The sequence below is a fragment of the Callithrix jacchus genome, chromosome 14 (assembly GCF_049354715.1).
Source record: "Callithrix jacchus isolate 240 chromosome 14, calJac240_pri, whole genome shotgun sequence".
Classification (NCBI taxonomy): domain Eukaryota; kingdom Metazoa; phylum Chordata; class Mammalia; order Primates; family Cebidae; genus Callithrix; species Callithrix jacchus.
In genome coordinates this window covers 103,372,546-103,399,251 of record NC_133515.1, presented here as the reverse complement: position 1 = coordinate 103,399,251, position 26,706 = coordinate 103,372,546, and the positions used below count along the sequence as shown (strand labels likewise).

General features: G+C 46.1%; 1 protein-coding gene and 1 long non-coding RNA gene across 4 annotated transcripts; one reads left to right on the top strand and one right to left on the bottom strand.

The window, feature by feature from the left end:
• Nucleotides 1–1,016: 1,016 nt before the first annotated feature.
• LOC144579187 (uncharacterized) lies at nt 1,017–5,982 on the top strand. Its single transcript, XR_013526163.1, has 2 exons — nt 1,017–1,298; nt 3,952–5,982. It is a non-coding gene; the product is annotated as an uncharacterized LOC144579187 (long non-coding RNA).
• Nucleotides 5,437–15,259, bottom strand: NTSR2 (neurotensin receptor 2). 3 transcript variants are annotated; one of them, XM_002807559.7, is made up of 4 exons: nt 14,601–15,259; nt 9,130–9,403; nt 7,234–7,324; nt 5,437–5,982 (listed from the first exon to the last, which is right to left on the bottom strand). In XM_002807559.7, exons 1-4 carry the CDS (start codon nt 15,222–15,224, stop codon nt 5,784–5,786), a joined length of 1,188 nt encoding a protein of 395 aa, XP_002807605.2. In that variant the 5' UTR covers nt 15,225–15,259; the 3' UTR covers nt 5,437–5,783. The 3 variants fall into 3 exon arrangements, with proteins under 3 accessions (XP_002807605.2, XP_017820025.1, XP_035129093.1); XM_017964536.4 differs by having other exon boundaries at nt 9,173–9,403; XM_035273202.3 differs by lacking the exon at nt 7,234–7,324 and having other exon boundaries at nt 9,173–9,403.
• Between the last annotated feature and the right edge of the window lie 11,447 nt (nt 15,260–26,706).

The window sequence follows — 26,706 nt, the reverse complement described above, 5'->3', positions numbered from 1 at the left end:
CCTGCATGTGCAATAATATTTCTACTAACATCACAGCTGCTTCCTGTCCTGAGCTATTTACTGCCACTGAGTGCCATATATTAGAAGGCACTCTTGACTCTGTGTACAATCAAAGTCCAGCCCTAATATCCGCTCACTGGGAAACCCAGTTCTTGGGTTGCCTGGAGGTACTCCTGACTGTGGGCATTCATGAAACATACCACATGATGTGCCATCTAGAGTCTGCGACAGCCCAATATTAAGGTTTAGAAATCATTTTTAATTTAAGAAATGGCCTGAAACCTCCTAGGTCTGGCTTAAGATTCTGCAGACAGCTTTCGTTGAAGGGAAGACTGGGAACTACGGGTGCATCCAGTGTTGACAGCTTTCGTTTCCTTTTCAGTCTCCTTGGTTGGGCAGATTTCCCAACCCAGAGGGAATTAGCATTTTAATAAACAAAACAGTTGGAAAGACCTTCACGTCTAGAGAAGAAACAAGAATTCTTCTATGACTGCATTTGTCATTCGCCAAATATACTGTCCCAGTTTTCCTCCTCTTTTCTTTCTAAAACTTTGGCAAGGACTCGTTTTTCTCACTTGAGACCATAGGCTACTCTAACTCTAGTTCTTGCTGTGTCAAAGGGTCTTTCCCAGGGGTGGGAGTCCAGCCTGCTGAGGAGGGGGAGTTTGAGTGGTGGCACAGGTTGAATCGTGTCCTGAAAAAGTATTTGTTGTAGTCTTAAGCCCAAGTACCTCAGAATGGGACCTTATTTGGAAATAGGGTCATAACTGTTATAATTACTGATGCAACTAGCTAAGATGCAGTCATAGTGGAGTGAAGAGGTCCCATATGGTCATAATCCAGTATGACTAGTGTCCTTCTAAGACCAGGAGAGAGATTCATGGAGGCTGACTATCATGTGACAAGGGAGACAGAGATTAGAGCCATAAATTTGTAAGCCAAGGAATGCCAAGGCTCGCTGAGACCCATGGGAAGCTGGAAGAAGCAAGGAAGTTTCCTCCCCTAGAGTCTTTGGTGAGTGTGCCGTGCCACCACCTGGATTTCAGAAGCCTCCGGGATTGTGAGAGAATACATTTCTGTTGTTTTAAGACACGCAGTTTGTGTGACTTTGTTATGGCAGCCGTAAGAAACTAACGCAGGTGCGCAGTGTATTCTTCACCTTTCAAGGTTTAGCGAAAGCCTCCTAGGATTCTGATACTGAGGAAGTCATGGCTCAAAGACAGAAGCCTGATAAAATCAGCACTTTTGGGGTCTCTCCCTCGATCTTGCCAAGGCAAGGCAAGGCAAGCAACAAGCAGGTATGTAGCCAAACCAACCACACAAAGAAATACACAATTAAAAAATTTTGAATATAGAATTATAACGATAATCTGCATTCAGGAGCCTGGAGAGTCCCTTTGTAATCATGACAGCTACTGTTTTGTGTGTGAGTTTTTTTGCCCCAGAAGATGTAAACCAAAAATTTAATAGTGGTTATCTGCATGGTGGGATGATGAGTGATCCTCTTCTTTCTTCCTTTTTACAATTTTGAGATAATTATAGATTCCCATGCAGTTTTAAGGAAGAATACACGATTCTGTGCACCTTACTAGCATTTAACATTGATAGGTTTAAGATACACTACGATTCCATCACTCTAAAAATCCGTCGTGTGACATGTTGAAAGCAACACCCACCTCCCTCCAGGGCCCCTCGCCACATCCTAGACACTTGGCAATCACTAATACCTTCCCCGTTTCCATAATTTTGACAGCTACTATTTATTGAATTGTTTTGGTTGCTAGGTAATACCCTAAGGATTTTTTCAGGATGGCATTTGATTCTTAAAACCCAGCAGGTAGTTGTGATAATGTCTATTTACAGAAGTGGAAACAAGGCCCAAGGAAGTGAAGGGATTTGCTTAAGTACCCAGCTAATAAGCGACAGAGGCGGATTCATCCCCTGGCCGGGCTGACCCCAGGCTGCTGGCTCTTTAATCAAGGCTTAGTGCCGACCCGGGGCAACACTGGGGGAACTGAATTCCTATCTGCAATGTGTTACCTCAAGATTATGCAAACAATATTATGTCAACACATGCAAGAAAACTGGTTTTGCGGTTCTTTTTTTCTCTATACATTTCTGCATCTGCTGCGTGCCCCAGATTACTGTGCCGGGATGGTGGGATGAGGAGGACAGCCACCAGCACCGTTGTGGGGTAACTCATACCCCTTCAGCAAAGCCCCACTTTTATTTTGAAGTGCTTCATTCTGACCTTTTATCTGTGTCATTTGTACAGAATACACAATTTCTCTTGTTTTCTTTCCTAGTCATATCATCAGAATATGCTTATATTGCTAAATAAGCCTTATAATTGATACTTGTTAAGGGTGGCCTAAGAAATAGGATTTGGTTGACCAAGAGCGTTGTAATTCGCTCAGTTTCATAATGTTGGTCCTTGAATCTCTTGTCTTCTTCTTTTTTTGAGATAGGATCTCGCTCTGTCACCCAGGCTGGAGTGCAGTGCAGTCTCTACTTCCCAGGCTCAGGTGATTCTCCCACCTCAGCCTGAGTAGCTGGGACTATAGGTGTGCACCACCATGCCCAGTTAATTTTTTGTATTTTTTATAGAGGCAGGATCTTGCCATGCTGTCCAGGCTGGTCTCAAACTCCTGGCCTCAAGTGATCTGCCTGCTTCATCCTCCCAAAGTGCTGAGACTTTAGGTATGAGCCACGGTGCCTGGCCCATTGGTATCTTTTGCCATCCAGCTCCTGGGCAGCAACATGATAAAGATACTGAGCACCAGCTCCCAACTCCCAAGCTTCGGCTCCACTCTTCAAGTTACCAAGTAGCAGAAGAACCTTGCTTAGCTTGGCTTTGCTTCCATTGCCCCAGAGGTGAAATGGTGGTTAGAACAGTTTTTACCGTGGGGGCTGCTGTGGAGATTAGGCAGTATAGAAGATTTATGTTGTTGGACCGGTGCTTGCAAAGGCCCAGATGAAGAGTGTTGCAATGACTCTGTGTGCACACAGAGAGGCCTTTTCTTCTTTAGCAAATTATCTCAAAGTAAATATCCAGATGTTGAACTTCAGGGTCTACGTTTCTGAGCATTTTATGACTTTCAAAATATATTGCCTATTTGCTTTCCAAGAAGGTTATTCAATTTCCTTTCCATCTAAGACAGGAGCACACTCATGTCACCCAGTTACTGGAAGCAATATTTGTTCTGGTCATTGACATTTTTTCTTAACATGTTGCCTATAAAATATCGTGTATTATTGATTGGGTTGACATTTCTCCAGGAATTATTGAGGCTGAACATGTTTCCTTTTATGTCTCTTGGCCTTTGGGGTCCTGGTGTTTTGCCTAATGATTCGCATGATAATTTTGGATAGTATATAAAGTGGCTCATCTGTGTGTCTCAATCTATTCTTTGCATTTTGTTTCTCTTGTGTCTTACTGTCCTTTGGTAACATGTAGCAGAAGAAGTGTGCCTCATTCATATGATCTTCTCTAAGGAACACTACCAGGTTTTACCCAGTTTGGGGCCTAGGATGATGATGATGACAATAAGGACAACTAGCATTTATTGAGCATTTACTGTATGCCAGGCACTGTGGTAGGAGCTTAACATTCTTTATCTTATTTAATTACTATGAGCTTATTATTAAGTACTACAGATTCACAATCCCTTATTTGAAACCCTTGGCACCAGATGTATTTTTCAATTTGGGTTTTCCATATTTTAGAAAAGTGACATGGGATATATGCCACGTATTATGTAACACCCTTAGCAGGGTCTTCAGAGAATATCCCATATCAAGCACATTGACATTTCTTCAGACACGCACACACACACACACCCCTGATACAAAAGAGATAAATGAAGATTAAAAATTGCATCAAATTCAGATCCATTTTGCTGACTTGAATTACTGTTTTTAAATAGCTTAAGAGTTTTTTGCTCCCACCAGTTTCACAGGTGACGCAGACTCAGGGAGTTGAGCCTGCCCAGGGGTAACTTGCTCCCAGTGATGAGGCCGGTGGAACCAGCTCTCCTGCCCCATGCCCCAGACCTCGCTGAGCATGCTTCCTGGGCCGTCTCATCTGCATTTGGACTGGGAGCTGCTTCTTGCCTTTCCTGCTTCCCAGATCTCTCTGGAGCTTTGGCTGGGGTTTAAGGATGCCACAGCCACAGCCTTGACCCGGGGGCTCTGAAGCTGAGGCTTGAACGGAGATTGCACCATCACCAACAGCAGGACCAGGTAAGGTCAGCCTCACCCCTTGCGGTGCGGGGCTGAAGCGCCTTCTTCCTCCATGAACACAGGAAGCCTGTTGTAGCTTGCTTGTCAGAGCCGCCCCCTAAAGGGGTCCCCACACCAGGGCAGCTGTTGCTCCTTTCCAGGTGGCTTGTCCTCACCTGATGAGCCCATGTGTGGGTGCCCGTGGTGGTCCTAGCCCAGGAAGGTTCCATGAAGGATGTGCGGTCATCACCTCTGGCCTCTTCTCAGGGACCCTGGGGCTGGGCTGGAGAACAGTCACCTCCATGTTGTTCAGAAGCCACTGCCAGCTCATCTTGTGTGTGCATGTGACACGTGTGCATGTGATGAGTTTACCTGTGGTGTGTGTGATGTGCATCTGATGTGTGATGTAGGTGTAATGAGTGTGTACATGACATGATGTGTGTGCATGTGATGTGTGATGAGTGTGCATGTGACATGTATGTGGTGTGTCTGCATGTGTGAGTCTGTGCATATGTGTGTGATGTGTGCCTGCGTGATGTGTGTGATGAGTCTGCGCAGTGGTCATCACGGGAGTAGGGGGTGTGGGACGGGTCAGGAGGTGGACAGAGTCCAGGGAAGCGTTGATGCAGTTCATCAAAACGAGCCTCCCCTTGGTTCTGTGTCCTGCACCCACCTCTCTCCTACTCCCACATGGGCCGGTACCCTCCCCTGCCTTCTGCCACTGTGTCCTCTGCACGCAGGGAAAAGCACCATTGCTCCCCCGGCCTCAGCCTTACCGCCTCCAGGTGTAAGGCTAGTGGTAGGAAGTGGGCCTGGCCTGTGGGGGCAGTGCAGGGACTGAGGCCTACTGTAAAACAAGCAGAGCCCGCTCTGATGAAGAGAATGAAGATTCAACTCTTGTCCAACTCTGCTCTGGCCAGAGCTTACCTGGGCCCCTGTGCCTCATGGCAGGGAGTACATGGGCTGGCTTGGCCAGAGGCAGGAGGGGATGCCAGTGGCCCACTGGCTTTCCAGAGCCCGCAGAAGCTGCTGTCAAGGTCAACAGCTGCTCCCTGCCTGGGAGGGAATGGAGAATCTTACTACAGCTCAGGTGCTGTGGATTTGTCATTTGGGAAATTCATAGGACACCTGAGCATGAAACTACAGAAAAGTGTCATGGGCTTTCAGGACAGCAGGAAAGCAGCAATAAGAGCCATGCAGCAACAATAACAGAAATCGTACCAGCAAAAATTTATTGAGCATCAACTATGCACCAGGCTCTGTGCTAAGCACTTTAGTCTCAGACAACACTAAGAGATGGATGCTGCTCTTTATCTCCACTACACAGATGAGGGAGCCTGAGGCTAGGCGGGGTCACATGGCTTGCCTGCACTTCACGGTTCTCAGCAGACCTGGGGTTGACAGAAGTTGCTCTGGCTGCGAAGCTTGAATGATTAGTGATAAGGTTGCTTGCCTGCTCTGCTAGGTGACTGAGCAGCTGGTCATTCTGCTTGTTCTCTTCATTCTTGTATTACATCCAGATCGGGGTTTTTGGGGATCCCCAAAGCCTGAAGCTGTATCCATTAGGGAGGGACTCTGGGGCTTCGGCGGGGTACCGGCTCCCTGGGGTGGTGCTCTCCACACAGGGAGCTGAGGGCTTCCAGGAAGAGTTTTCTGAAGGAGGAGGACACAGCGTTGTAGAGGAGAGGAGTCACAGCTGAGCTGACATAGAAAAGTGTGTTGGTCACCATGTAGAAGTAGTGGTAGAAATTGTAGAGTGGGCTGCAAGAGAAACCCGGAAGCCTGGTTAGAGGACCTGTCACCCCCTCACAGTCTCCTGCTGGAGAATGCCTCTCCTATTTTCTGCTATCAGGAGGCACAATGTTTTGTTTTGTTTTGAGATGGAGTCTTGCTGTGTTGCCCAGGCTGGAGTGCAGTGGCGTGGCTCACTGCAACCTCTGCCTTCTGAGCTCAAGCAGTTCTCCTGCCTACAGTCCCAAGTAGCTGGGACTACAGGTGCACACCACCGTGCCCAGCTAATTTTTGTATTTTTAGTAGATAAAACGGCATTTCACCATGTTGGCCAGGCTGGTCTCGAACTCCTGACTTCAGTTGATCCGCCCACCTCGGCCTCCCAAAGTGCTGGCTCACAGGTGTGAGCCACCACTCCTGGCCAGGAAGCACAGTGTGAATTCCACAAATGTTTCATCACTAGCGGCTGATGTCCTCCACCCAGCCTCTATGGTCTGCCATCCCTGGCTGTGGTTCCCAGTCACCTCATGGTAAGGTGACATTGCTGACTGACAGGGGCCATCTGTCCCCAGGTGCCCAGGGTTGCTGCATATGGCCAGGAGATGTGGCTGCACTAAGCCACAGGTCCTTCTGAGGAGCCGCATTCCTTGCTGCAGGTTCTCTGCAGCAGGAAGTGCTTGGCAGGAGTTCGTGTTGCCCTCAGAGTGTAAGGGGCGCCAGTGGCTCCTGAGGAGGAGGTATCTGTCACATGGCTCTTTCTGCGGAGGCTTCCTGGGACCACTATTTTGGATGTTTGACTCCCACTTATGATTGGTGCACAGTGATTTCCAAAAGGTAGATTAGGAATTCTCTTGTCTTCTCTAACTGTGTCATAAAAGGGAGTGCATGTCTTGGTCTCTGCTGAGGGGCCTTCTGTTAGCTCATGGAGTCACAGCTGTGTGTCTGCCTCACACTCTCCTTGTAATAGGATAGGAAGGAGAGAGAGAGGAAGCCTCAGAAGCATGGCCCTTGCTCCCCCTTCCCAGCCTGTAGGCTTTTCTCCTGTCGTCAGAATTCCCCCAGGCCTCTCATGCCCATGGCCTTACCAGGTCGGAGACAGTGCCTGGTTTCCCATCCCAAGCTGGGAGATTTCCAGGCACAGCCTGCTCGGAACCAGGTGGCATGCAGTCCAGAGTTCCAGAGGACCCAGCAATGAAGGGTCCCTCTGGAGAGCAACGGAGACCGCAGGCCCAGCCCAATGGGCCCCCTCCCTGTGTGCTAGGGCCCTTCTGCCACACTCACTCAGTCCACCCGTCATCAGGGACGTAGCAGAACATGAGCCTGCGGGCGTGGTACGGCAGCCAGCAGATGACATACACAGCCACGATGGCTCCTGCAGAGCATTGGGGAGGGAGAGAGAGCACAAGGAGAAAGCAAACACGTTCTCGGTTACGACATTGCCAAGGGAGGATGATGCCCACGGGACAGCAGCACTTCCCTCTAACTTGGTCCTGGAGTCAAGGGTTGGAAGGAGGCTTTGAGGTTAATTGATATATTCCTACCTGAATCTCTTCTCAAACCTCGCATTATCCTGTCCTCTGGGTGAATGTCCACTCTGACTATGACCTGGACACAGCATGCTTCTAGGACCTCCTCCTGGCCCCCAGAATATATTCCCAACTCAGGGCTAGATTTCCCTACCTGGTTATCTATCTGTGTGTACAACAGAACTTGTGTCTTTCTTGGGCCAGGCAGGGTGGCTCATGCCTAGAATCCCAGCACTTTGAGAAGCCGAGGCAGGTGGATCACTCGAGGTCAGGAGTTTGAGACCAGCCTGGCTAACAGGACAAAAATTAGCTGGGCACGGTGGTAATCCCAGCTACTTGAGAGGCTGAGGCAGAATCGCTTGAACCTGGGAGCAGGAGATTGCAGTGAGCTGAGACCACGCCATTGAGCAAGACTCCATCTTGAAAAAAAGAAAGATCTTGTGTCTTTCTTGTCTGAAAGCGTCTCACTCCGTTAGTCCTTTCTTTGGTGAATTTACAGCACTGCCGTTTATCTGGCACTCAAGCCATAAGCAGAGACTCCTATTTTTCTGTTCCTCTCTGTATCCAGTCTATTAAAGAGTTCCTCCTCAGCAGCTCTCCCGTGTGTGTTTTCCCCGTCTCACTGCTACCTCCCTAAGGGGCTCTTACTTCCTCTGTACTGAACTAGGACAAGTCTCCCAACTGCCCACCCCTTCCCTCTCCTGCTTCTGGTCTGCTTCAACGGGCAAAGCTGTCATCTAGGCCAGGGGAGCCCCTGGACCACTGAGCAGTGTCAACATCAGTGAGAAGCCTGGTAGAAATCAGAATCTTGGGCCCCCGCAGCTTGCATTTTACAACTCTCCAGATCATTCTTATGCATATGAAGTTTGACAGGCACCGTTTAGCCCATTCTCCAAAAAGCTGAGTACAATAGGTCTCAAAAGCAAATCTCCACTCATTCGAGGACATCAGCTTTTTCAATGACTGACCATTGTCCATCATATGAAGCCTGACACCTTCATGTTCTGACTTTGTGTTACTTAGCACATTGCACTTAGCTCTTGCATCTCTGACCATACGCAAGACTGTGACACTGATGACAGCAGAGACCCTGGCTTGTACTTGATCCTTCTATACACTAGCTAGTGCCTGGGTTATGGTGAGTGCCTGGGTTATGGTGTGTGCTTGGAGAGACCTCTGCTTTCCTGTGCCTTTTGGAGTTTCTCTCATAAGGCTAAATTTTTCCAGATACTTATGAAAACAAGAAAGCAAACAGATCAGTGTTGGAGGAGGGAAAGCGGAGTTCGAAAGGAACTGGATTTAGGGACCAAGCCCATCCGAGAGTCCACAATTCGCAGCTGCAGTCTTTAACTATGACTGCTCCTTGTGTTCATCCACACAGCCAGACTTACTGAAAAGTGGTCCAGTCTTGGTTTGCCTGAGTGTGCTACTCCCTGGAGCAGATCGGAGACTTCATGTACAGAATTCCTATTCTTTCCTTTAATTATCCCACTGAACCCTGCAGGAAATCTGTTGGTTCCCCTGGGGCATAAGATAAAGAAAGCCTTGAGAGAGGTAGTGATTGGCTGAGGTCACCTGGCCCAGAGATTGGTGGAGGCAGCCCTGGAACTTGGGCCCCTTTCTCCTGGGATGATGTTACAGAGGACTTAACTGAGAACCTGGACGCTGCGCTGGAGGCTGCGGATCCGACTCACATCTTTGTGTCTCACCAGGCTGACCTGGCCCCCCTGGAAAAAGGTCTTCTTCCATACGATGAAGCTGAGGAGACCTTCCTCACTCAGCAGCTCCAGGCGGCTGGGGGTGGAGCTACCCAGGGCAGAGGTGGACGGCACTTGGGAGCAGAGGGCCAGCAGGTGGTTCACTGTGACCCCGTTCAGGAAAGCAGTTAGTGCCAAGGGGAGCACGAAGGACACCAGCACATTCACCTGTGGAGGTAATGCCAAGGGCTGTGGGGCATTGCCAAGGCCCTGTGACCCTTGCCATCAGGCTGTGCCCTGGGCCCCGAATCTGCATCAGCTGAAGGGGTGGCAGAAGGGTTAGAAGGTTGAGAAAATTCTCAAAAAGTGAGGAGAGAGAAAAGAAAATTTGGGATTAGTTTAGGATGTTCGTAATAGCAGTTCCAGAAAGAATAAAAAAAGAGAGAAAACAGAGGAGAGTAATTTTATTTAGAAATGCACTCAAGAAAGTTTTTCCAAAGTTGAGGAATCTGAGCTTTGAGACTGAAAGGCTGCCTGGGTGCCCAGAAGAATGGATGGAAGTAGACTCACAGCAAGTCTCATTTTTATGACATTTAGTACCTTGGGTATAAAAAGAAGACCTTGAAAGCTTAAAAACAGATAAAACAGGTCACATAGATAGGTTGGAAAACTAGAATGAGATTTACTTCTTAAAAGCAATGGTGGAAGCTAGAAAATCATGAGTAGTGCTTTATAACCTGTAAGAAAAATGGCTTCCATCTTAGAATTTTATACCCAGCCATGTTATGACAAATGTGAAAATAAAAGAAGACAATTTTTGACATGCAAATTCTCAAATTTTTTTACCCTCTACGAACCTTTCCTCAGGTCTCAAAAAATTACAAGAACATATGTTCTAGACAGAAAAGGTTATAAGCCAATAAAGAGGAAGACCTGTCATTCAAAATGGGGTATCCTGCAGAGGACCCACTGAGTGATGGAAGGGAGCTCCGAGGGGGCCCCTGTGCAGATGGAAGGGAGCTACCAGGGGGTCCCCCTGTGCACTAGAGAGCAACCAGTGGGACTGGAGCAGAGAGCTCCAGGGAGAACTAAAAAAAGATGAAACTGGTAGGTTATCTGATGGATCTGAACATATTGAAAGGGCATTTATGCTTGTGATAGAGAAGCTGAAAATGAACTACAAATAGGCACATAGAAAACTATGCAAATGAAAAAAAACACCATACATTATTAACTTCAAAGAAAACAAAAGTCCTTGGATTGGAAAGAAAATGCAACAGGTGTGTCATCTGTGAAGAATGTTTACATAGTCACAATTACATAAGTACTGAACATAAATTTAACCCAACACAGTGATAGAAATATACTGGAAGGAGGATGGGGGTGATGTGTTTTGCAGTGGTGGTGGCAGAGGGCAGGAATCAGAGTGTAGGAGAGTGAAATGCTCATTTTCTATGGGTAGAAGACAGTGGGTACAATTGAAAAGTAAGAAGTAAGGCTGGTGTGCTCTTTAGAAATATGGAGGCAGAGAGGGCAAGAGACAAGAATGCATGGCATTTGCCTCTCAACTAGAGAACTAGAGGAATGAATGAGTGTGGAGTATGACAGGGGATTGCTGTTTTCCATCACACATCTTGGGTTATCATCATTTGATATTATTTGACTTAGAAAAATGAATTTATTTATATAATACCCTGTGTTTTAAATGTTTACTTTTAAAAATTCAAAATCTATGTGTTCTAGGGTTTCTTCTCATCAGTTCTAAGGCTCTCTTCCACCTTTCCCTTAGCAAACATTTTTTTTTTAAACTGGGCATTTTTTTTTTTTTTTTTTTTTTTTTTGCGACAAGGTCTCTCTCTGTCACCCAGATTGGAGTGCGGTAGTGGAATCATAACTTACTGCAACCTCTGCCTCCTGGGCTCAAGTTATATTCCCACCTGAGCCTCCCGAGTAGCTGGGATTACACTCATGTGCCACCACTCTTGGCTATTTTTTGTAGAGATGGGGGTCTCACTATGCTTCCCTGCTGGTCTTGAACTCTTGAACTCAAGCAATCTGCTCACCTCGGCTTCCCAAAGTGCTGGGATTACAGGTGTGAGCTACTGTGCTCGGACCAACTGAACGATATTTAATACCACTTTGAGTCAGTGTGAACTATCTGAATAACTAATGCTGTGCCTTTTTATGGAATTATCATTCATGCCTTTTTATCTTAATGCTTGCTCACAAATCAGCAACACTGAGGGAAAAATAAAACACTATGACCATCAGTTTAGTTTGCTGAGGAACCAAACAGATTTTTACCAGTAATGACATACTTAATTGCTATCAAATTGTAGCTTTAATGCCAGTCAAGACGAAGGTCAAAAGTAAAAATATAATTAATATGTTAGTAATTAATCTTCGGGAGTCTTAAAATCTTTCTGGAAAATCTATAGTTTTTCATACTCGCACCCTGAGGTGGGAGGATCGCTTGAGCCCAGGAGGCAGAGGCTGCAGTTAAGTTGTGACTGTGCTGTCGCACTCCAGTCTGAGCTTCTCCCAGCTGCTGCCCCGGAGGCCACAGGGACATCTACTGTGGGGTTCCTCGTGCCTACCATGCTCTCACACCCCTTTGCTTACTCACGGTTAAACAGCAACTAGTTCAAATTTTTTAAAAATGTACCAATATAACTGATTAAAAAGTAGGCCAAGGTGGGTGGATCATGAGGTCAGGAGATCAAGACCATCATGGCTTACATGGTAAAACTCCGTCTCTACTAAAAATACAAAAACTTAGCCTGGCATGGTGCCATGCATCTGTAGTCCCAGCTACTCAGGAGGCTGGAGGATAGCAGAGCAGGCAGTGAGGGAGAGAAGAGAGGATAGGTGGGAAGGCCCCAATTCCACTTCCTGTGAGCCAGGCACCATACTAGGCTGGGAAGGGAGAGCTGGAATTAAATCCTTAGGTGGGAAGAAAAGGCAAGAAAGGGAAGAAGGTGAACATTTGTTGAGGACCTGCAATATTCTGGGCAATTCGACATGATCTCATTGAATTGTCACAGAGGATGCCAGCAGCCATGTTCTTGCCCTGTGGACAAACCTGGGCATGTGAACCCAATCCACAGACACCCAGAGGCCTCTCTGTGAGTCTGGGAAGAGCAGGAGAGAGAGGGGCTCCTGAGCCCCTGATTCAATTTTTTATTTTGGCTGAAGCTGCCTCCAGTTCTGTTTCCATCATTCGCAACATAGAGTTCTGACTACACCCCTCTCTAGCCTCTTTTTTCCCCTTTCACAATGGCTAGATTTTTTCATTTCAGAAACCGATTATGAACTTCGAATTTTGAATTTTTATTTTTTGAGACAGGGTCTTGCCCTGTCACCCCAGCTGGAGTGCAGTGGTGCAATCATGACTCAATGCAACCTCAAACTCCTGGGCTCAAGGGATCTTCCCATCTCAGACTTCTCAGCAGCTAGGACTACAGGCACACCACCATACCGAGGTAACTTTTATTTTTAGTAGAGATAGGATCTCACTATGGTGCCCAGGCCGGTCTCGAACTCCTGGCCTGAAGTGATCCTCCCACCTTAGCCTCCCAAAGTGCTGAGATTATAGGCTTGAGCTATGCACTGAGCCTTATAAACTTTTAAATGCCAATTTCCATGTGAAATAAAGAAACATAAGTACACCTTCCTCAGGCATTTGGTCCCTTCATCCCTCCCTCCAAGCCAGATCCCACCCACCATACCCCACACCCTCAGGAGACCTGTGCCTGCTTCTAGGTGCCCATTGGAGCCCCAGATCCATGCGAAAATCACTGCAGACAGTTGCTCATGGCAGATTCCATGTGATGGGTGAGGGGTCTCTGGGCTAAGCCTGCCAGAAAGGAAGTAGGAGAGGAAGATGTTGTTTAAAGCATAAGAGGTGACAAGTTCAGTGGAGAGAAGGCCCCGATGCCAGGACAGCCACTCTAGAGGCACACTTCTGAAGATGACTCAGTGGCCTTTGTGGATTCCAGGGGTGGTACTCGGGAGCATGCTCAAGATCTGGAAGGATTCTGGCCATGGAGAGTCCCTCTCCACTCCACAATGTTGAGAATGAATGGGACAAAGCGGCTCCACTGAACACCCATGAAACCTTAAGGCATTGCCTGCTCTGTGGGTTCCTCCTGGTCATGAATGAAGAGCAGATTGCTGAGTAAACACCTTCCCTGAGGCCCTTTGGTCCTCTACCCCTGCCCAGGGGATGGATGAGCAGACACGAACAAAGGTGGGGCCTTCAGGAACGAGGAGAGAGTACAGGGAGAGAGGGGACTTTAGAGAGGGCTCTTTGATTGTGGGCATGCTGGGCTTCCATCTGCAGGAGGCAGCTTTACATGAAAAGGAGCCTCACCTGGGGATGTGGCACTTGCGCTTCGGGTCCCCTAAGCAGCCTTCACACCCTCTGCGTGGCGTGCTCTGATGAATTTGCATAGTAAACTCTCCCCCATACCCTCCTGTGCCAGTGTGCAGAGAAGGGGTCCTGGTTCCATCCTGATTTGTTCCCTTAGGTTTCCTGGAGGCCCAGCAGGGCCTGGGTGCTGGGAGGTGGGCGGGGGAGGGGGGGGGTAGTCCTGTGCTTTCTCAGCCTTTCGCACTTTCCCAGAGTGCTGGACACATGAGATCACAGTCTAATGTCACCAGAGCAAGCGACCAGAGGACACTGACTTGTAGAATGATGCTGAAATGGAGACAGAACTCAGAAAGGTGAGCATCACTTTCAGAAAATGCATTGTGAAGTGCTGCAAATACATCACATGCTGAGAGAACTCAGAAGACGGAGAGAGCCCTTAGAACTGGGGAGGAGGTGAGAGCAGAGCTGCACTTTGGGGAATAAGAAGGGTTGGAATAAAAAGCAGCAGAATGAGCTTTTGACTTAGAAGCCAGAGGCTGGGCATGATGGGAGTTCTGGGAAAGGGGTAGCAAGAGGTGCCGGTGGACAAGTGGCCTGGGGGAAGCAAGGCTGCCAGAGAGAAGGAAACAGGAAATTAGGTTAGAAGCCTGATCAATCCTCTGGAAGAGGCCAGGAGTGCCTTCCCGTCCCCACCCTACCTCCAGGGAGGTCCTCTTCAGAGCCGTCTGGGGGCTCGTTTGAACACAAACTTCGGCTACTGAGGCAGAAACCCGGGTGGGTCAGGGACTCGATATTTTCACAGGCTCCGCAGGCGACTTTACGCCCAGTAACGCCTGAGCACCACTCTCGCAAGAGTGGGAACCCTGACTTTGGAGTTAATTTTGAATTCAAATCGGGAGTTCTCTCATTGCTTCACTTTGGCCACGCCTCTCTCCGTCTAGTAAAATGGGACGGAGAAACGAGACCCAACTTTCTGGGTGGTGGCGAGCATGAGTCGAAAATGTCTGCTCCCAGGGAGGTATCCTCCTCCCAGCGCCCGCCCCCAACTCTTACCTGGATGAAGACTTGGAGCGCGGTGCGGCTTACCAGCACTGTGCACACACGCGAGTCGGGCTCCGGCTCCCCGCTCGCCGTCTCCAGCTCGTGCTTCTGCCCCATGATGACTGCCATGGGCAGGGCGAGGCCGAGCGAGGCGGCCCACAAGAGCGCCACCAGCCGCCGGGTCCGGCGCGGTGTCAGCAGGCTGCGGGCGCGCAGGGGCTGGCACACGGCCAGGCAGCGCTCGGCGCTCAGGCCAGCTACGCTCAGCACCGTGGCGTAGGCGCACAGCTCGCGCACGAAGTAGTAGCCGCGGCAGCCCAGGTCGCCAAAGACCCAGGGGTAGTGGAACCACACGAAGCTGTAGAGCTCGACTGGCACGCCGACCAGCAGCAGCAGCAGGCCCGAGAGCGCCAGGCTGAGCACGTGGTAGCGCAGGCGCCCCGCGCGCCCGGCCCGCTCCTTCAGCACCACGTGCACGGACAGCGCATTGCCCGCCGCGCCCAGCGCCCAGATGAGCGCGTATAGTGCGGTGAACAGCACCTTGGCCCAGAGGCGGGTGTCCACGCCCAGCCGGGCGTCCAGACTCAGCCCCGAGTTGGGGCTGGGCCGCGGGGACCGCGGGCTGCTGGTCTCCATCCCGCTCCCGCGGCCGGCGCTCCCTCCCTCTCACTGCCCCGAGTCTGGGCGAGCAGCCTGGTTAGCGAGCACCTCCTCTTCTCTGGGAACCTCCAGAACTGGGAGGACACGCCCCCGAAAGGTTGTCCCTGAGCCAACGTTGAAACCGCGAGTGCCAGCCCGTTAGCGTCGGTCACACATCTCCCTTCAGTTCAACTCAGGGAAGCGTGTGCTGGTGGAAAGGGGGCTCCTTTGGGGGCTGATAGTCACCAGTTGGGCCGGACTCCACCACTTCCCAACCTTGTGATCTTGGGCAAGTATTTAACCTCTCTGAATCTGGTTTTGCAACCTTATTATCGGCACTGCAGAATTTCTGGGAAGATGAAATTAGCGACTGTGTGTGGAAGTCTCTACCTGCAGCTTAAATAGACATGGTGCTTTCATCTTGTGCCTCGGCCCTTGGGTTGCTCTGTGTGTGTGCAGCCCGGGAAAGGACTTGAGAAAGACTTTCCCAACACATCAGCGTTTTGTGAATGTTACTGTTCTTTGTAAAGGGCTGTTCCAATGCCACCCTTAGAGCCCTAGGAAGCACCTTTGTCACTGAGAATACATCTTCGTGATGCGATACTTTCCCAGTCCTTTGAGAATGGCATTCTCATGGAACTAGGGGATGAAGTGAGATGTGTGTTTAGCATGTTTTAAAACCTTTCACTTTTCTAAATTCATGCAGAACACCAGAACTTTAGAGCTGAAAATCCCAGAGGCCTTCTCATCACATCCAAGAACCCCTGGCATTTACTGGGGGCAGAATTGAAATTAGAACCTAGAGATCCTGACTTTTATCTTCAGCAAAGTTGTTATGGCCCAGCGACAGTTTACTCTTTCATGTGGGCATATAATCATATCTACATTGAAATTGAGATTATGTAAATATACTTTTCCTCTGCACAATAAATTTATTGAAATTATAAGCATTTATTGAATACAAGAATCACTGACAACCAGAGCTGGATTCGTGGGCATGTGACTGCATTTTTGCACAGGGTCCCATGCTTGAAAAGGCCTTGTCCTGAGTCAAATGTCATCTGAGAATTCTTCGTAATTTTTGAACAAGGAACTCTGTGATTTCATTTTGTATGGAGTCTTGCAAATTATGTAGCCAGTTGTAACTACAAATGAGAACATCCCACAAGGAAAGTAAATTGAGCAGAAGCAGATAGACAGGTATTTAATCTGATGTGTCTTGCAATTGAAGAACAAAGAAAGGAAGAAGGCTTTCTTCATCAGATTGTGTGATTTTTAAAAATTGGTTTACAACTCCTTCCTAAATGGTATTTTGAAGTTTTAATTTTATTTATTTATTTATTATTATTTTTTGAGATGGAGTTTTGCTCTTGTTACCCAGGCTGGAGTGCAATGGCACGATCTCGGCTCACCGCAACCTCTGCCTCCTGGGTTCAGGCAATTCTCCTGCCTCAGCCTCCTGAGTAGCTGGGATTACAGGCACGCGCCACCATGCCCAGCTAATTTTTTGTATTTTTTTTTTAGTAGAGACGGGGTTTCACCATGTTGGCCAGGCTGGTCTCAAACTCCTGGCCTCAAGCAATCTGCCCACCTCAGCCTCCCTAGTGCTGGGATTATAGGTGTGAGCCATTATGCCTGGCCCTGAAGTTTTAATTTTTAAAGAAAGGTCCACTTAATTTCTTGTGATCTCAAAGAAATTAAGAGATGAATCAAGGCACTAAAACAGAGGAGGGATGATGAAATTGGCAGGCAGCAGAGCAGCTGTGGTGACGCACAGTGCTCCTTTCTCCAAAATCATTGCTTAGAATAATTATATATGGCATTTCACAGGTTTAAAAGCTTTTAATGAGTTAATAAATTGCTACAGATCGAACTGTTCTTTCTATACAGAAGTCTCAGTATATGGTGTGAAATCTGGGACAAAATAAAAAATATTTGTCACAGCCACTGCCCAGCTCTGTCCCCATTTCAGCTTTGATTGTGTTCCACCCAAAGACCCCTCAGAGGAGAGAGGGAAGCCCATGTGAGAAGGCAGCAGAGAAGTTTGTGTACAATATACGATGTTTGGGGCTGAGAAATTATCTCGGAATAAGTTCTTCAATATCAAGCAATATTTGCCTTTCCTGTCTGCTTCCCCTTTTCTGTTACTCTAAGTAACGGAGTATATCACGCTTCTTTCCTTTTGCTTTTGTGCCAGCAACTCAAAATTAAATGTCATATTTACTCAGGTTTCCTAAAGGTTAACATTTATGCTTTTTCTTCTTCCCATGCATAAATCACTTCTGCTGTATATTGAAGTACACAGTCATTTCAAAGGAAAGCATTTGTGCACTTGTCTGAGTCACAAGATGAAGTTGCTGCTTTTTCCTTGGAATACTATTTTTACTTGAAACTATGACTGGCAAACTATGGTTATTTAGACCTGGGTATTTGGCAGTTACTTTCTTTAAAATGAAGTAAGCCTGGCACTCAGGGAAGATAACAGAACATATTTCAGTAAATAAATTTATAACATTTGAGCTTGTGAAAAAAATTAGAATTTTGGACCATTATATCTGCCATTAGGAACTTGATAGTTTCCCAACATCCAAAGACTTTACTAATGATATCAACGGTGATATTAAAGAATGTAATTTTTGAATAATGAAATGTATCAACAGTTGGATGATCTGCATGGCTACCAGATGAACCAGTATTTTACAAATAACCCAATCCATAAAGGTATAAAATTGTGCATGAGTAAAAGATCCATTCAAAATGGAAAGTAGACCAATGGATTTTAATGTAACTGATTGTGAAAAATTCATTAGTATAGTTTCAGTTTCTATGTTGTAACAACCTTTAAGAAGCCACTACTTGTCAAATTTGGTGTAATATCAAAGAAGAATATCCACAATTATCTGAATTATAATTATTCAATTATCCCCCCTCTTTTCCAATTATATGTCTGTGTGAAATTGACTTTTCTTCACATACAAGTGGACTTTTCCTCATATATGTCAACCAGCGCAAAATATTAGAACAGATTGAATGCAGAAGCAGGGGATCCGTTGTCTTTAGTTTAGCCAGACATTAATGAGCTTTGCAAAAATAGGAAGCAAGGCTGGACGTGGTGGCTCAGGCCTGTAATCCTAGCACTTTGGGAGGCCAAGGTGGGTGGATCACAAGGTCAGGAGTTTGAGACCAGCCGGGCCAACATGGTGAAACCCTGTCTCTACTAAAAAATACAAAAATTAGCCAGGTGTGGTGGTGGATGCCTGTAATCCCAGCTACTTGGGAGGCTGAGGCAGGAGAATCACTTGAACCCAGGAAATGGAGGTTGCAGTGAGCTGAGACCGTGCTGTTGCATTCTAGCCTGGGTGACAGAGAGAGACATCACCTCAAAAAAAAAAAAAAAAAAAAAGAAGCAATACAATGCTATATTTTTTAACTTGGAAAGGTGGTTATTTTTAATAAAAATGGATTGTTAGCATGTAATGGGTTTATGTTTTAATGAATTAAAAATTATATATTTAAAATTTTTCTCAGTTTTAATTTTAAAAATTATAACATTTTTGCCTCAGGACCCTTTTACACTCTTAAAAATGACTGAGGACCGAAAAGAAGTTTTGTTTATGGGGGTTATATTTTAGCTTTAAACACCAATATTTACAGTGTTTAAAGCTAAAAACTAAAACTAAAAAATTTGAAAACTGTGAGATTAAACTTAAGTTTTCACATCATGAATCTTAAACAAATTTTTTGAACCAAATTACAAGTACCAATACATTCTTAACTTTTTAATGGGTGTATTAGTTTGTTTTCATGCTGCTAATAAAGACATACCTGAGACTGGGTAATTTATAAAGAAAAGAGGTTTAATGTACTCACAGTTCCAGATGGCTGGGGAGACCTCACAATCGTGGTGGAAGAGACTTACATGGCTGCAGACAAGAGAGAACGAGAGCCAAGTGAAAGGGGAAACCCCCTATAAAACTATCAGATCTCTTGAGACTTATTCACTACCGTAAGAACAGTATGGGAGAAACCACCCCCACGATTCAATTATCTCCCACCAGGTCCCTCCCACACACATGTGAATTATAGGAGCTATAATTCAAGATGAGATGTGGGTGAAGACGCAGCCAAACTATGTCAATGGGTTTCATGTAACTCAATAAGGCCTGTAAGGAAAAGATAGGTTTCTGCTTCTCTTTGGAAGAATTTTCCAAGTGCTTAACCTCCGAGGCTCTCAGTCAGGATGATACTGGGCTTGCAGTCAGAAGAGGCACAGACAAGTCTTGGCTCTGCTGTCCCTTTATCTTAAGGCTTGTGTAAGTCATGCAGCTTTTCTCAGCCTCAGTTTACTCATCTGAAAAGGAGGGGTGATAAGACTACTACCTGTTTTTCATGCCTCATTGAGTTAGAGCACTGAACAGATAAGAATCACAGTGACTGCTGTAATCCTAGCACTTTGGCAGGCTGAGCCAGGTGGATCACCTGAGGTCAGGAGTTCAAGACCAGGCTGGCCTATATGGCAAAACCCCGTCTCTACTAAAAAATACAAAAATTAGCCAGGCATGGTGGCACACGCCTGTTATCCAGCTACTCAGGAGGCTGAGGCACAAGAATCGCCTGAACCCAGGAGGCGGAGGTTTTGGTGAGCCAAGATCACATCGCTGAACTCCAGCTTGGGTGACAGAACGAGACTCTGTCTCAAAAAAAAAAAAAAAAAATCACAGGGACTGAAGCTCCTTGGCTGTTGCTTCAGGGATTTATGCCTTTAACACCTACACAGGAGGAGAACCCCAAGAGATAAAGGGGATAGTCTCTGGCCTTACGTGCGGCACTGTTGGGGGTAGCTCCATTTTTCAGAAGGGAGCATCAAAGACAAGACAGGCATTGACACCTTCTCAGGGCAGCTCTAGGTAAGCATTCTCTGTTATGTAGAAACAGCAGAATTTTCTTTGTATCTTCTGCAAGTGGGCCTCTCCAGCCAGGTCAGGGGAGAACTGGAAAAAGCCGTGAATGCGGAAGTGAAGGAATTCATCACAGGGAGTCCCCTAAGCAGGCACGTGCAGAAGGCTGAGAATTTCTCTCTTCACCAGGGGATCAGGGCACAGTGACTGCCGTGCTCCCTGTTTATAAATCTCATTCATGGTCACAGGAACTTGACGCCCTTCACAGATAGTATATCCACGCACAGATGCTGTGGCCTGGCTCTTGCTTCCACAATGCTCATCAGAGCCTAACGTTGCCTCTGAATAAAAATGAAACATCATTTGTGTTGTACTGATTTCAGCCTGTATTGGAAGACTGATTCTTGATATTTGCCACTTTGTATGTAGAGTCAAAATCTTGGCTTTCCTGTTCAATTGCTGAGCAGACAGCTACCTTCCTCTATTTCTAATTCAGCAGGGAGTGATTAGAACTACTCAGTGCTGGACAACTCTAACAGGTGTGGGAAGTTAAGGAGACAACTCAGCCGTTCTGAGTCAAGGAATGGAGAGCTGCTCTATTTGGGGCTGTCTGGGCAATAGTGTCAAGTATTAAGGCTTTCTGGCTGGCCAGGGGTTGTCTGGGGCCATGACCCTGGGTTTCCTATTTGCTTTGTGTGCCCTGGGTCCTGGCCTTATTGTATTTTACATGTCAGCTTTCATTAAAAGGACCTGTTCTATGGATTGAGTTGTGTCCCCAAAATTCGTACATTAAAGCCCAAACTCCCAATGTGACTGTATTTGGAGCAAGGGAGTAATTAAGGTTAAATGATGTTGTAAGGGTGGGGCCCTGATCCCATAGGATTAGTGTTCTTAAAGAGGAGACACCAGACAGCATTCTCTCCCTCCCTCCTCCCCTCTTCATCATGTGAGGACATACTGAGGAGTCAGCGGTAGGAAGAGGGCCCTCACCAGCACCCCACCTGCCAGCACCTTGCCCCTGGACTTCCAGCCTCTAGAGCAGTGAGAAAATAAATTTCTGTTGTGAACCAGTCTACGGTATTTTGTTATGGCAGCCTGAACTGCCTATGACAACTTCTAATCCCTATGCAGCTTTTGGTCCTCATGCCAACATGTGGACTGGAGAGAATATTTTAAAACACAGAGTTCATTCCCTCTTTTCCTTACTCCAGGATTTAGTCACAGAAGGATTTTCTGACTCAAAGAAGCAGAGTTTAACTTCATGGGAACAACAGAGACATGTGTGTGTGTGTGAGTGTGTGTGTGTGTGTGTGTGTGTGTGTGAGAGAGAGAGAGAGAGACAGAGACAGAGACACAGAGAGAGAGAGATTGTCCCTTGATTTTTGCCTTTCTTGATGAGCTCTGGCCTCTGCTGAGCTTGGCTGGTAGTGAAAGGTTAGTGAGAAGAGAGTTCCAGTGTTTGCCCCTGACTGGGTCCCTCCGTGCTGATTGCTATGGGTCAGCCAACACCCTTGACACCCAAAGGCTGCAGGGTGATCCTCTCCTCCAGCCACTCTCTTGGTGCATTAGTTTTCTAGGGCTGCTATAGCAAAATTGCTGCAAACTTAGTGGCTTAAAACAATACACGCTTATCACCTGGTAGTTGAGTAGGGTAGAAGTGCAACCCGGGTCTCACTGGGCTAAAATACAGATGCTAGAAGGATGCATTCCCTTCTGGAAGCTCTAGGGGAGAATCCATGTCTTGCCTTCTCTGCTCCTAGAGGCCACCTGCATTCCTTGGCTTGAGGCCCCTCCTCCATCTTCACAGCCAGCAGCATCAGGTTGAGTCCCTCTCACACAGCATCTCTGGGCTCTCTTCTGCCTCCCTATTCCTCTTTTAAGAACCCTCATGAAGGCCAGGCATGGTGGCTCATGCCTGTAATCCCAGCACTTTGGGAGGCTGAGGCAAGTGGATCACGAGGTCAAGAGATCGAGACCATCCTGGTCAACATGGTGAAACCCCGTCTCTACTAAAAATACAAAAAATTAGCTGGGCATGGTGGTGCATGCCTGTAATCCCAGCTACTCAGGAGGCTGAGGCAGGAGAATTGCCTGAACCCAGGAGGTGGAGGTTGCAGTGAGCCGAGATCGTGCCATTGCACTCCAGCCTGGGTAACAAGAGTGAAACTCTGTCTCAAAAAAAAAAAGAACCCTCATGATTGTATTGAGCCCATATGGGTAAACACAGCAAGGAGAGAGGCTGGGATGAGAGTGAGAGATGCGAGGTGTGCGTTAAGCTCTGTGGTAGTGAAGACAGGTAGGAGAAGAGGGGCTAGGGAACTTGTTTGGTTATAGTTTAAGGATAATCCAGAATTATCTTCCTATTTTAAAAGCAGCTGACCAGCAACCTTAACTACATCTGCCAACTGAATTCTCCTTTGCCATGGAGTGTGGTGGAAGATGTAACATCACCCACTTGAGGTAACATAGTCACAGGTTCTGGAGGCCAGGATGTGTGTAACCTGGGGAGTGTTCTCCTGCCTCCCCAACCTGGGCTCAGGTCATGGCTCCACCTCCTTTTTTCTCTACCCCAGGGTGGCAATGGCCCCTCCTCTTGCAGGCCCAGGTCATGTCACCCCTGACCCTCCACCCTGCTGGTCTTTCTCACCCTGGTTCACATCCTTGTAAACAGTCCCATTATTAAGCCTCAAGGACCTGGCTCAATCATCCCATCTGTTTCTGCTGGGACCCTGGACTGATCTAATCTATGTGCATGGGTGTGTGTGTGTGTGTGTGTGTGTGTGTGTGTGATCATGAATGTATGTGTGAGATTATAGATATATGTGTATGGTTGTATGATCACAGATGTGTGTGATCATAGGTGTGTGTGTGTGATAATGGGTGTGTGTATATGATCATGGGTATGTATCATCATAGATGTATATATGTGATCATGGGTATGTATGATCATAAGTGTGTGTGTGTGTGTGTGATCATGGGTGTGTGTGGTTGTGTATGCATGTGATCATGGCTGTGTGTAATCTTAGGTATGTATGACTGTATGATCAATGGTGTGTATGAGTGTGTGTGTGTGATCATGGCAGTGTGTGATCATGTGTGCATGTGAATGTATGTATGAGTATAAATGTGTAGATATTTGAATGATCCTGATCAACTGAAATAGGTAAGATGAAACTGGTGAAAAAGTCACTTATTTTTCCCAAAGTATTCCTCGCTAAAGTAAGAGCATGTTCTAATTCCCACAAAATTACTCAGGCCACTTGAATGTTCTCCTCATTGTCTACTTTTACAGCCTGGCTCTCTGGTTTGCCCCTTGTTTTCTAGATGCACAGTCCCATGCCTTGGGGCACACTGTGGAATTGTCGGGATTTGAATGAAACACTGTTCCTGTCCCTATCCATTTTCCACAAGAAAATACTGAGACAAGCAGGCACTTTGATACTTTTCCTTGCAAAGGAAAATGATCTAGCAATATATTCCATGGGAGTGGACAACGTCTAGCCCCTGTGCCCATAACATAGCCTATTACTGCCTTATAAATTATAACTACTAGCAATTTCAAACCTGGAAAACTTCAGTTTTCCATCAGGCACATAGGAGCCTGGAAGTAGTCATTCTTTCCTAATAATTCAAAAGCTGAACAAACTGAAAAATCGACAATCTTAGATCTGGCAGAGAAGCAAGGTCACAGGGCAAACTGCTGCCCCCAAAGCTGGAGAGACCAATGAGCACATATAAGAATCATTCCTTTCCTGAGCCAAAACCTGTAAGTGGAAACCTCCACAGGAACCGGTGCGCAGATAGGAGAACCTAAACTTTGATTGCTAGAGGCTCAGTATGAAAGAGTCTGAGAGTTATTAAAATCTCCAGGGGGACCAGTCACAATGGAGGGTGGGCACATGCTTCGGTGAGTTTTACCTCCAGGATCTCTACTGGACTCACAAAGTGTGTATCAGAGAAAAATCCCCTCATGCTCTGGCAGGGGGAGGGGAGGGGAAGGGAACCATCTTGAAATGTGCCAGAGTACCCTGTTCTTAACAAGACATGCCCTCTAAGAAGCTATTTTACCAGGGCCTGACCTGCTGGGGTTTTATGAGTCTAACTGGCCAGAGGAAGGGAAATACCCAACTCCAAACCACTGTAGCCATCTTGTTCCACCTTAAGAGGGATAGAGAGAACCGAGAAGCACTATGATGTTCATCATCCTTAAAAGCCCGAGACCTAATCATGGGACTGTAAAATGCTTTCTCTCCCCCCACACTTTATTACGACATTACTGAAGAACTGTCTACCCTTGATTATTTTTACCTAGTATACCACGTCTACCTTGCAACAACAACAAAAAAGCACAAGGCACACTAAAAAGCAAAAAAGCACAGTTTGAAGAGAATGAACAAGTATCAGAACCAGACTCAGATACAGCAGGGATGTTGGAATTTTCAGACTAGAAATTTATAAAACCCATCATTAATATGCTAAGGAATTTGGCCAGGTGCAGTGGTTCATGCCTGTAATCTCAGCACTTTGGGAACCTGAAGGTGGATCAAAAGGTCAGGAGTTCAAGACCAGCCTGGCCAAGAAGGTGAAACCCTGCCTCTACTAAAAATACGAAAATTAGCTGGGCATGGTGGCACATGCCTGTAATCCCAGCTACTCAGGAAGCTGAGGCAGGAGAATCACTTGAACCATGGAGGCAGACGGACAGAGGTTGCAGTGAGCCAAGATCATACCACTGTACTCTAGCCTGAGTGACAGAGTGAGACTCTCTCTCTCTCTCTCTCTTTCTCTCTCTCTCTCTCTCTCTCTCTCTCTCTCTCTCTATATATATATATATATATATATATATATATATATATATATATGCTGAGGAATTTAATAGAAGAAGTAGACAGCAAACAAGAACAGATGGTCATAGATGGCATGCTCGTCTGTGTAGAACACTCAAAAGAATTGACAAAAAAAAACCCCTCCCCTCCTGGAATAAATAAGTGATTATAACAAGGTTTCAAGATACAACATTAATATATAAAGTTAATTGGTTTTCTATATTCCTGCAACAAACAGGTAGAATTAAAAATTAAAAATACATTATCATTTAAATTAGGATCCCCCCGCAAAGTGAAATACTTAGGTATCAACCTAATAGCATATGTCCAAATTCTATATGAGGAAAACTACAAAACTCTGACCAAAGAAATAAACGAAGAAATAAATAATGAAGAGATTCCATGTTCATGGAAAAGAAGATTCAATATTGTCAAAATGTCAGCTCTTCTCAACTTGTCTATAGATTTAATGCAATTACCAATTAAAATCCAAGCCCAGCAGGTTATTTTGTGGATATTAGAAAACTAATTCTAAAATTTATATGGAGAAGCCAAAAATCCAATGCAATATTGAATACCCAATGCAATACTGAAGGAGGAGAACAAAGTTAGAGGACTGACACTACTTCAAGACTTACTGTAAAGATATGGTAATCAAGACAGTGTGCTATTGACAGAGAATAGGCACAACCAACCAGTGGAACAAAAATGAGCTCAAAAGGATCACAGACCTAAATGTAAATGCAGAAATATTAAACTCTTGGAAAAGAATATAGGAGAAAATCTAGATGACCTTTGGTTTGGTGATGACTTTTCAGGTGCAACATCAAAGGCACACTCCGTGAAAGAAAGAATGGATAGACTGGGCTTTATTAAAATACAAGTTTTCTGCTCTGTAGAAGCAGTGACTCTGTGAGGCACTGTCAAGAAAATAAGACAAGTCATAGTCTAGCAGAAAAGATTTGCAAAGTCACATCTGATAAAGGACTATTACCCGTAACATACATAGAACTCTTAAAACTCAGCAGTAAGAAAACAACCAATTAAAAAACAGATCGAAGATCTTAACAGACACCTCACTGAAGAAAATGTACGGATGGCATATAAGCATGTGAAAAGATGCTCCACATCATATGTCACCAGGGAGATGCAAATTAAAACAACACTGAGACACACTGTACACCATTTAGAATGGCCAAAATCCAGAACACCAGTAACACCAAATGCTGGTGAGGCTGTAGAGCAAGAGGAATTCTCATTCATTGCTGATGGGAATACAAAATGAGACAGCCATGTTGGGAGATAGTTTGGTGGTTTGTTACAAAACAGTGTACACTCTTAACATACGATCCAGCAATCATGTCCCTTGGCACTTAACTAAATGAACTGAAAACTTATATGCACAGAAAAACCTGCACATGAATGTTTATGACAGTTTTATCCTTAATGACCCTAACTCGGCAGCAACCAAGATGTCCTTCAGTAGGTGAATGGATACATAAGTTGTGGTATGTCCAGAAAATGGAATAGCATTCAGTGCTAAAACCAAATGAGCTCTCAAGCCAGAAAAACACATGAAGAAAGTGTGAATGCATATTATTAAGTGAAATAGGTCAATTTGGAAAGGTTACATACCGTGTGATTTCAACTGCATGATATTCTGGAAAAAGGCAAAACTATCATGATAGTAAAAGGATCAGTGATTGCCAAGGGTTGGGGGAAGGGAGGGATGGATAGTGGAACGTGGAGGATTTT